Source organism: Eulemur rufifrons, chromosome 1 (genome assembly GCF_041146395.1).
Source record: "Eulemur rufifrons isolate Redbay chromosome 1, OSU_ERuf_1, whole genome shotgun sequence".
Taxonomy (NCBI): Eukaryota; Metazoa; Chordata; class Mammalia; order Primates; family Lemuridae; genus Eulemur; species Eulemur rufifrons.
Genome location: NC_090983.1, coordinates 10,672,279 through 10,684,307, shown reverse-complemented (window position 1 = coordinate 10,684,307; position 12,029 = coordinate 10,672,279). Strand labels below are relative to the sequence as shown.

Genomic DNA, 12,029 nt, shown 5'->3' with positions numbered 1-12,029 from the left:
CTTATCACTCTGCTGACTTGTTTCTTTTTACAATCTTAATTCAATCCAGTGTAGTTTTCCATTATATTTTTCTTTAAGTTTGTGATCCTTTTCTTTTGTGAAAGTATTATCAGCCAGTGATTTCACTTAGCTGTTATTAAAGAGTTTTTAGTTCAGATAACTACAGGTTTTAGTTTAAACCACATTGTGAAGTATTAATAATATATTTTTGTTTTAAATTGGATGACATAGGCAAACTCTTTTGCCATATCCTTAGATTTCTTTGCAAATGAAGATTTCCTTTAAACATATCTACAACTTTAGTTAATTCTGGATTTAAATTGTGAGTAATCCCTTTGATTTGTATTTCATTCTTTATGTTCAGTTCAGGTCCTTTTACCTTTGAGGCACTTGCTTCTGTTGTTCCCTCTGCTCCCCCCGCCCCCAACTCCCCAATTATTCTTCTCTTATGTGAACCCGGGGAAATAGAAGATTTTTATTTTGAAGTTGAAAAGAGGAATCCTTATTTTTTCCACTAATCATTTAGCAATTCTTTTTTAATGTTCAAAAGATTATTAACTCAGATGTTTGTAAACCCAAAGTTCCAGCATCTACTAAGTTAGAAGTTAACTGCTCTAAGTAATGAGATTACCCTCAGTATTCCAGGATATTTCCTCTGTTCTCATGAGGACAGGGCAATTAATGAGAAAGCGAGTTAATTTTACCTATAAAAGGAATATTAAGAGATTGTTGTAGATTATCTAGAGTCAGTACATTCTATGCATTGTTTAAATTTTGTTTTGAATAATTTATTAAAGTGTTTTGGATTACTTTTAATAGTATTTGAAACAGAAGAATTTTCTGAATAGATTTGTCTTTAACATGTCCAGATACAAAGTATAATTCTTTGTATCCCTTTGTGTAATAATGTGCTTTTTGTAATGGGGGCTTGCTGAAGATGTTAGAATAGATGACCCATGGGCCAACTCTCTGGATTACGTAGGAGTAACTTTTAATTCAGTTTGTTTATATTCTGCTCACTCAGAAGTGTTACTATGCTATTTTACTGAAATAACCATATAGGGTATAAAATAGCTATACAGGTGAGGTGAATTGTGTAGTATATAAATTGTATCTTAATAGCTATTAATGGAAATAAATTTTAAAACATGGAAATCCAGGCAAAGGAGAAGAATGGCATTTTTGTTTTTCAGAAGTTTATTGTCATTTGTTTAAAAATCAATGCCCCTTTAGAAGTAACTGCATTTAAACAAAAAGTACCTTTTTATGTGCTGTCTCTGGATTTTGTCATAGTGGTTTTTCAGTGTTATTATTTTATACACAGCCTCTTGTTTATTATTGAGCCAATTCTGGGTCTAAGTGTAGTGGCAAGACATATTCAGGAGATTTTATAATTGCTTCTGCAGGAGAATTCAGTAGAAAGTAATTGGAAATAAGAAGTAAAGAGTAGAAATGGCAAGGCAAGGGGCAATGAGAAGAGGAGGAGAAATAAAACATGATGGGTTTTGTTGTTTTTTTTTGTTTTTGTTTTTTTTAGTCTACTTTGTATTCCCTTCCAGTGAGTCTCTGCCTATAGAACTACATATGGATATAGTTTGTATAAGAATTGTATTTAGTTATATCTTAGAGTGACAGCTCTCAAACCTTTTCAGCCAGGGATCTTCTTTAGTGTTGCCAGTCCCTCTGGCTTGAAAAGTATCTATTTGTATCATTAGTCGGGGTTTTTTGTGGTTCTCCAAGTTTCAGTACAGTTTTCCAATATTGTGGATAGTTCTGCTGTTAAGCTTTTTCCTTTCCTGTATTAGTATCAAACCAGGTGCTAAAATATTTTGGTAATTTACATTGTTTTAAATACCAGTCTTCTGAATACTTCTTTGAATGTTACACATTACATGACTTGCAGGTTACTCTTAGTTCTATTTAAATATTCACTTGTACTTTTATCTCTTATTTGCTAGGTATGGCATTTCAGGTATAGATGCAACAATTGAAGGAACGTCAGATGACATGACTGTTGTAGATGCGGCTTCATTAAGACGACAGGTATTTAATGTACCAAATAAGATACAATCCTAAATGATATATAATATTTTAAAGTGATAGTTCCCAACATTTTATCATTTTCTTTTCGGTGGAACCCATGAATAGGAATATATTATCTATCAACCTATTTAGTAAACCATAATTTATTTTCTTATTTTGATTCAGGATATATTAAACTGTCATTTACATGTTTTGATCAGCATAAAACAGTATTACCAAAATAGACTGATGTAATTCTGGCTGATGATAAAAAAATCTTGATATTTTAGTAAACTAGTACAGCCATAAATTGCTTGTTTGGCTTTTGATATGTAGAGTAACCACTTTGGGGACCTATGTTACTATGTTTGATAACTCTATTTTGGAAACTGCTGCTTTCAGTTTGCACAGGATCTCTACATACATATTTCTTGTATTCTGTGATAAGTGCTGTTTTGGACCTGCAGTTTTGCTTATGCATATTTTTAATTTATACTTCAACAGAGTCTAGAATCACACAGACATACACACATGGGGGAAGGCATATTTGGTGTTCTCACTGTGTCTGTGCCAAGTAGATGTAGAAGGAAATTGGATGAAATAAAGTATTTTTAAGTAAAAATCAGTAAGGGAGCATGAGCTTAGGCAGCAGTTGTTCAGCTCAGGGCTATTCACAGTCAAGACCAACAGCTGAGGATGGTGCTGTCAGCCAGCAACATTTCTAGCACCTGGGGAATTGGCCTTTCAGACCTGAAGGGCCTGGGTGACTTATCATAAGACCCACTGCAATAGGTTATTTTATGGGACCCTCTCAGTAACTCAGAGAGGTGGACAAAGAAGGCAGTTCTGCCAGGTTAAAGATGAATAGCTGAGAGGCTGAGTGACAAGAAGCTCATAGAAGAGGCATAGAAAGGGGCAGGAGTCCTGTGTTCTTCCTGCTGTGGTAAGCCTGCCTAGATGTGTGCTTCGTCTTTCCTACTGGAATAGCAATGTGTGTGTAACAGTTTTCCCCTCCCTGTCTGATCGAGCAAGGAGGGAATAGACCCTATCTCACTCAGAAATTTGAAGAAGGGAAAGGGTACTTTAGTGAATTTAAGCTGTCATGAATAACATCTTTTTCTATATGTAGTTGTGTTTATTTTGCTACAAATGATGAAACTTTACATGTTTGTAATAATTCTTTTGACAAATTATACTATTTTATAAGAATCCAGTTACTCTGTGCATTAAAGCTTCTGTTTTGTATTTTTTTGTTTTTATTTGTTTTTCACTTAGATAATCAAACTAAATAGACGTCTACAACTTCTAGAAGAGGAGAACAAGGAACGTGCTAAAAGAGAAATGGTCATGTATTCAATTACTGTAGCATTCTGGCTGCTTAATAGTTGGCTCTGGTTTCGCCGCTAGAGGTAACCTCAGCTCACAAAAATATTGTCTCAACAGCGGAAATATAAAAGATTTGCAAACTTCTTTGTTTCTGTCTTTGCATTGTATGCCGTTTTATAGTCCATGCCCTGAAAATGTATTTCTTCCAGAAAATGGGGGGGAAGGACCTCTATTTGTAGAAGTAAAGGTATGTTCTGTCACTTAGTCGTATTCACTTTTAACCAGTTCTACAGTAATACCTACTTAAAATTCTCCCTTTGCATGTTTTGTAAATAGGCTCTAGGGTTTTTTTTGTTTTGTTTTAAGAAATTGAGTTTTTGCTTCATCAGTCTGCACAACTAATTCTGAATGGGCGAGAGTGTATAGAGAATGGATTTAGAAAAATATCTGTAAAAGAAAAACAATATTGTTTTGTTTCTCAAGCACTATTAGATTAAACAATTTTGTTAATAGACATGTTTGCATCCGTATTTCAACATTAACACTTTTGAAGTCTTGGTCTGGTGCCAGATTTAAGAAAATTAAACCACCTAATGTTTCATGATTACCTTCATTAAGCACCTGTACAGATTAAATTAAAATAATTTCTAACATTTCAGCAGTTTATCTAATATGTGTGCAGTATTTTCATTCTTATTTTCATTTTAGTTTTGTGGATGATTTTCTATAAAGTACGTTTTTACTAAGTCCATGTGTGAATGATTTAAAGAAACTACAGAATAAGGTACAAATGTAGTGTATTTAATAAACTATCAACCAAAGCAATATTTGTCTATTGAAAGATTTTATTTCATCCTATTGTGTGATGAGCTAAATTTCGTATCATATTACCTTACATGAGTCTTTCTGTCTCAGGAGGAAGTAAAGCAATGAATGCAGGTAGCAAGAGCCTACTGTACTTCCTTTTCGATCTTCATCCTGGTAGTGGTGGGCACTGTTGCTTTGTAGGTGTTTTTCAAATTTATAGTATCTATAAAGTGGTTCAGATTAAAATACTTTGAGTTGGATATACTTTTCCTTTGTTGTATTTACTTGATAATTATACTAAATCTCAGGAGAATTGAACTCACCAATGAAACCAAGTCCTGGGAACCTTTAGTCCTCAAAACTTTTATTTTCCCTTTTGTGGTTTAGAAATGGGTAGAATTAAGTTAGATGCAATATTCTCCACACATCTTCATTATCTTTCTTCCAAGGCACTGAGTTGTGGGAAGGGCAGTTGAGAAAATTCCTTAGATACTCAGATATAGGTAGATTTAATGCTTCTTTTCTTGCTTATCCCTCATGCCTCCAAAAACTATTAGGAGGAAGATTCTTTTCTGTACTTAGGTTTATTATGAGTTTGATGACAATTTTTTTTTTTTTGCTTTTGCCCATGAATGTCTTGTGACTTTTGTTAATGATGCAATTATATTAATTCTAGCTTTATATATATTACAAGGTAATTTCTGTAAGTGATCCTCCCAATTGAAACCACAAAAATAATAAAAATGATGGATAAAATAGCACCTCTTTTGCTGAACAGACATGAAAAGGATTTCACAAAGGAAAAAATAAATAAAAGTAGGAGTTTGGGGAGAGAAGTGCAAAAGCTCTTTTTTCTCCCTGATGATTTTCACCAAACACTGGAGACTCGGAGCCTTCTCCCTTGGTGGTCGTGCAAGGGGTAGAAGATAGAATTCCCTCCCTTGGGCAGGCACTGACTGTGACAGGAGACTTAGGATTGAAGCCGGGACTCCCTAAGACTGCTCCCTCACTGAAAGGGTGAGTGAGAGCCCTACTTACCATGCAAAAGGGAACAACAAAGAAACCTGCCTTTCTTGACCTTGTCATATATCTAAAAGTAGAAGAACCTGAATCTCTCTAACTCCAGAATCAAGTTTTCTCTGTTACGCCAGTCTAGCTCCCGTAAAAGTTGTTAATCACTATAAAAAATGTTTTAGAATTGAGAGGGACAAATTCGTTCCTGATTAGGATAATCAGGAAATACCTCTTAGATTAGAGAGGTATTTTAGTTGAACTTTGACGTATATATAGGATTTCAACAAACAGAGAATGAAGAAAAAGATTCCAGGTACAGGGAACAGAGGGAGAAATGGATACAGTTGGGAGCCAACTAAGTATAGCAAATACATTATTGTTATACTACTTTCAGAACTTTTTCGAAGAACTTCAGAAGTCCCCCCCCACCCCCACACACACACACTTCTAGGAATACTTGTTGAAGCATTTGTAGGTTGTTTACACTTTGAGGTATGATAATTTTATGAAAGCATATTTTAAAGAGAGCTTTCCTGCATGAGTCTATTTTCCAGCTTTTAACTGTGCAGGTTGAGTATCCCTTTTCCAAAATGCTTGGCATCGGAAGGGTTTTGGATTTGGGATTTTTTTCAGATTTTGGAATATTTGCAAATACGTAATGAGATATGTTAAGGATGGGACCCAAGTCTAGACATTAAATTCGTTTATGTTTCATGTATACCTTATACACGTAGCCTGAAGGTAGTTTTATACATTTTTAATAATTTTGTGCATGAAGCAAAGTTTGTATACATTGAACCATCAGAAAGCATCACTCTCTCAGCCATCCATGTGGACAATCTGGTTGTTTGACATCACCATCATTCCTGACTCCGAATTTATAAGCAATCACTTTCTTATACTTTTCATACATACATACTTAACAGTAAAGAATGGCATATCATTAATACAGTGAAAAAATAATGTGTTCAGAGTAACTTAGCACAGTAGCATCACCAGAATACCTGTATCGGTTTGTTAAAACTGCACCAACAAACAACAACAGGCTTTCAGTGTCCACCTTCGATGCTGTGTTCTGATTAAAAGGTTACTGTACACTGTATGTTTTAGGTGAGAAGAAACCTCTTAGAAGTGTCTCTTTGATTTTATAAACTGTCATGATCTCTTGTGCTGTCTTGGATACATGCTGCTGTGGTCCTTCAATAAACCCATCACACATTTTCACCATGTCATCTGTAGGCACTTTTTATTCAGTGTTAATGTCATCGTCATTATTATGATTACCTCATTTCAGCTGTTTCACCATCAGTCAGTGAATGAACAACTGGAGCCCCATTATCAACATTAAAAACTTCTTTGATGTCCACTTCTTCTAGCTTACTAATGGACTCTGAAGGTTTTTTTTTTTTTTGTATATATAAGAAACTCAAACATCATTTTTTTCTCATTTGACATTCAGAATCCTTCAAAGTCACCACCTTGTTCATCATCATCACTAAACATAGTCTCAGGCCAGAGGTTGTGCCAGGCTTGCACGACTGTGTCTTTAGTCATTGTTTTTCAAGTGTTGACAACAACATACTGTACCCTTCATGCTGAACTCCTTTTGAAAACCTTCCACACCCACACCTCTGTTCACTGCTGGTAGCATGCTATTCAAGAACATGCTTGTATATTTTCTCTTCATTGATCTAAGGATACCCTAGTCACATGGCTGAATTAATGAAGTCACATGTGGGGGAAAGTACAAGGTATAAACGTTGCTTTTGATGAGGGTTTCAGTTTGCAGATGAGTGGAACAGTTGCCAGGGAATAAAAGAATCTTAGTCATCATCCAATCTAGCTTCCCTGCAGTGAGCACAAGCTGCTGGTACAGAATGTTTGTGAAAACAATCAGAAAAGATGTCAGTACTGATCCATGCCTTTTGTTAGCATACTAATGGACTAGTAACAAATTAACTTCTCAAAAACAGTGAGGATTTAAGCAAGATTACAGTTATGTGTGCCTGCTGTATTAGCACATCCCAGCACAGTTATTCTGTCCTTGGCATCCTTAATTTCTGTAGAGCAGTGGTCCCCAAAGTTTTTGGCACCAGGGACCATTTTCCACAGACCGGGGCTGGGAGGTGGGGTGGGGAGATGGTTTCGGGATGATTCAAACGCATTACATTTATTGTGCACTTTATTATTACATTGTTATATATAATGAAATAATTATACAACCCACCATAGGTTGGAGACCCCTGCGGTAGAGGATATCTTATCAGCTGTACTAGCATCTTTCTGGGGAAAAAACAACAAAACAATCATGTTTTATCAGCATCATAAACTTCTTCTGGCATCAGATTTTCATCAGTGATGACCTTGGCAAACTCATTTATGAATTTCTCCACTGCTTCATGATCAGCAGGTGCTGTATCACAAGTCTTTAAAAATTTAATGCCGTGTCTTTTCTTAAGTTTCTGTAACCAGCCTGTTGAATACTCCCTTCAATTTTCAATTCATAATTATAGATCTTTACTTGTTTTATAATCAGCAATATCACTAAGTGGCATGTGTTCACTGTGATGTTGACACATCCACTCTTTTCAGTCCAAATGAGATCTTCATTTTTAGCTTTATGCAGCATGTTTGTGTTTTTCATTAACTTCTATTCATTGCTTTCAGCATGGAACTTCAACAGCTTATCCTTCTGTTTTTCGCATCATATATGGTGGCCAGTCCCACACTATACTCTTCCGTGAGACATTTCACTCTTACACTGCTGTCCAGTTTCAACAGCTTCGCTTTCTGTGTTATAGGTAAACATAAACGCTACCTATTTTTTTTATCACTGTTGCCCAAAGGACTACCTGCAGACCTTTTTGACATTTTCTGCAATAACTTTACACCACAGAGCAGAGAATAAGCAAAGAAACACAGTGAGTAATGCTTGGAGGTCTTGGCCCCATGTGAGGCATTGTGGAGAACCTGGCATTGGTGCTTCTGGCCTGCACATAATGCTATTTTATTATGCTTTGTGGGTGTGCTTGCCGGGGGGCAGGGGGGTCTGTGCATGTGTGGAAAAGATGTATCACAGCTGAAGGGGGCTGAGAGGGTCATTTTTCTCTTGGGGATGCTGAATAAACTGTTGGGTACCTGTGTTTTCACTGCGACCCATTATGTGATCTGGTGTGGAATTTCCCACTGGTCTTGTTGGTATTCAAAAATTTTTGGATTTTGGATTTCCAGATTTGGGATACTCATGCTGTATTTGACATTGAAATTTAATTGTTTTCCTGGGCTTCATATTCCGAAATGTTTAATTTATCATAAATGTTCTTTTAGTTGTAATATCATTTCAAAGAGACTTCCATGTGCACACACTGATCTAAGAACCAAGCAGTTCCAGAAGATACACCACAAACCCTGCTCTTAAGGAACTGACAGATTAATGGGGAGGGGGGCAGGGTGGTGGGAAGGCTTATTAAAGAATTAGGGGGCTACAGAAACAGAACTTTGAGAAACTTGAGACATGCTGAAGGATGGGGAGAGGAGAGCATTTTAGATGACAGATACAGTAAAAAATAGAAGTATAAAGATTGTATGGTCTGGGGTGACCATTGTCCTAGCTTATGGTCGTTAGCCTGGCATCCTGTCCCTTTTAGCTTGTGTCCTGGATATTTCATTAACAAATATTATTTCTAAAAATAAAATTTTGATAAAATTTTATTAAAAATACCTTTTAAATGGAGTTTTATAGTTTTTAATACAATAAATCATTTGTGGTGAACTGTTTAAAAAAAATGAGATTGAATTTGAGGATACAAGTGAAAGTTAAAAAGCAGTGAGTTTTGCAAATGACTAGGTGTATTTTGTGTATCGGGGGATGGGGGTGTGCACACTCTTATATGTACAGATGTGCATTTGCAAGTTTAGGTACCAGACCCGAGATGGCATGCCCCCAAAGGACAATAACCTCAGGTGGCCTGTAGGCTTTGGACGTTTAATCCATGGTAACAGTTTCTGGAAGACTAAAATACTGAAGAAATAACTTCCTAGCTTTTTCAGCTGGCTATGCCACTGCCATCCATCCGTCCGCCCTTTCTCTTGCCCTCTGAAGTGGGAGGCTTAAGTCTTTCCTGACCCAGTAGAGAACTGGAATCATCTCTCTCCCACTTCCAGCGTGTTGAGAAAATTATAAGCGCCATCACTGACCTTTGTTCATTTGAATACAGTGAGCTGTCATAGTCATTTTACCTGTGTTTTAATTTCATGACTATTAGCAGTTTGACATTCATTTAATAAGCATTGAGTCTTCACTAAAGCTGGGTCCTGAAGATAGGCTTCATTAATTCATTCAACTAAATATTAATATTTATAATGGCCCTACTTTGTCCTAGGCTCTGTCCTAGGTACTGATCGTATCAGAACTGAATAAAAGAAACGTGTCCCTGTACCCAAGGAGCTTATGGTATTATGGGGCACAGTGAAATTTGTGAAGCAAGCACAAATGCAAGTGCCTTTGCCACGGTGGTCAGTGCTGTAAATGAGAGTGTGCTGAAGGAGAGAGTAAAGGGAAACCTACTTTTCAGTAGGCAGTTAGGGATGGCCTCTCAGAAAAAGTGGCATTTGTGCTGAAGTCTGAAGGATGAAGGGGACTCAGCCAGAGATAAGGCAGGATGGGGCATGGGGACATGGGGGCTGGGGAGAGGAGAGGCCTTGCTAAGGACTCAATGCAGAAAAGGGCTAATGAATAAATGGGTAGGAAGGACATGGTTTCTGTTCTCTTCAAGTTCCTTTGTGATGGACGTACAAAAACACACATTGTGACAGGTATGATAATAGTGGCTTTGGTAAGTGCTAACTTAGTTTATTGGAATCATGCACATTGGGAAGCCTTCCTCAAATAGGAGATATTTAAGCTAGGCCTTAAGGATACATAAGTATTTGTAGGAGTGTAGGGAGAATGTCTTTGTATAGCAAATGGGTTCAGAAAAAAAGGCGTATAGTTCTTCAATGTTACTAATTTATTTGGACAGCTATAATATAGGTATTATAAATTATTTCTAGAACCTTAAGCCCAGTGAACATAAAAAAATTGAAATAAAATGCAGGAATGATAGCATTCAGAAGATTGTAGATTCTTAGTTTTGTCTATTTTGTAGCATTTTAATATGGCAAATTGTTTTGCTATCCTGTCTTTTAAAGATTGGCATATATAGAAACCAACTTCTGAAAGACTGTTTTTTTCTAGGTATTGCTTTTTAATTATTATAATAAAAAAGGTAAACATAGGAAAATAGAAGAGTATAATGAATTGCCATGTACTTGCCACCTAAACATAACAATAAACATTTTTCCGTTGCTTTATTTTTTCAGCCATATTTTAAAAACATGACATTTTGCCACTAAACATATAAGTTCACATTTCTAAAACAAATAAATAAGGACATTCCCTTATACATGTTGAGCATCCCTAATATGAAAATCCAAAATACTCCATCCGAAATGCTCCAAAATCTGAAACTTTTTGAGCAACAACATAACACCACAAGTAGAAAATTCCATACCTGCCCTCATGTGACAAGTCAAAATGCACTGAAAACTTTGTTTCATGCACAAAATTATTAAAAATATTGTATGACATTACCTTCAGGCTACATATATAAGGTATATATGAAACATAAATGAATTTTGTGTTTAGACTTGGGTTCCTTACCCAAGAAATCTTATGTATATGCAAATATTCCCAAATCCAAAACCCTAAACACTTCTGGTCCCAATCATTTCATATAAGGGATATTCAACTTGTATATTCATAAAAACCATTATTAGACTTACCAAAATTAATAATTGCTAAATATCATCTAACTCAATTCTTCTACCTATTTCTCCCAATTATCCCTAATAAAGTTCACATAATGCTTTTAGTTGAAACATGTCTTTGTTCTCTTAATCTAGAACAGTTCCCTCATTCAACCCATCCCACTGTTTTTTGGGTTGGTTTGTTTGTCTGTTTTTAAGAGATGAGGGTCTCCCTCCATCACCCAGGCTGGGGAGCGCATTAGTGTAAACAGACCACTATAGCCTTGAACTCCTGGGCTCAAGCAATCCTCTTGTCTCAACCTCCTGAGTAGCTGGGACTATAGGCCTGTGCCATCATGTCCAGCAAATCTTTTCTCTTATTTTTTGTAGAGAAGGGATCTTGAACTCCTGGGCTCAAGCAGTTCTCCCACCTTGGCCTTCCAAAGTTCTGGGATTACAGGCCCACCTTTTTTTTTTTTTTTTTTTTTTGATTGAAAACAGAGCCATTTTTGTTTGCTGTACCACCTTTGGGATTTGTCTAAGTGTTTCCTGCAAGCTGGGAACTAGGTCTAAAGACTTAATTACATTCAAGTTATATGTTTCTTCTTTTTTCTTCTTTTTAAGTACAAAGAAATACAGAAAGAAGATCCATACTTGTATTTCCAGGATGACTTCTGTTCCTCCTCATCCTCCCTCCTTCATCCTCCCCATCTCCTTTTTCCCAATCTCCACACACACAAGAATATAGAGGTAGAAAATTCAAATAGCACAGAATGGAAAGATACAAAACTAATTGAAAACTTCTCTCCACCTGTGCCCAAAGTCAATTTCCTTTCTGAATGAAAGTGTTATGCATTTACAACATGCTTTCCCTGTGAAAGGTTGGTGGTGGTCTTTTTTTTTTTTTTTTTAATCACCTCAACTTTGTTGACTTTGAAAACAACCTTTTGGACTAAAAGAACTCATACAGCTTTCTAGATAATGTTCCATTATTGAACTTCTGGAAGAGTGTATTTGAAATTTAATTCTTAAATTATTCAAACTACTGGTACTTCCATTTTATTCCCATTAAA

General features: G+C 36.0%; 1 protein-coding gene across 15 annotated transcripts in view; it reads left to right on the top strand.

The window, feature by feature from the left end:
• MFF (mitochondrial fission factor) overlaps positions 1–4,175 on the top strand; it is a 31,698-nt gene extending 27,523 nt beyond the window's left edge. For 9 of the 15 annotated variants that reach the window (XM_069466547.1, XM_069466539.1, XM_069466517.1 and 6 more), the window contains 2 exons: positions 1,959–2,043; positions 3,298–4,132. In XM_069466547.1, coding sequence (XP_069322648.1) covers positions 1,959–2,043; positions 3,298–3,429 — 217 coding nt within the window. In that variant the 3' untranslated portion in view covers positions 3,430–4,132. Of the gene's footprint in view, positions 1–1,958; positions 2,044–3,297 lie in introns of all 15 variants that reach the window. The other 6 variants (XM_069466640.1, XM_069466631.1, XM_069466620.1 and 3 more) reach the window with 2 other exon arrangements.
• The last annotated feature ends 7,854 nt before the right edge of the window (positions 4,176–12,029 follow it).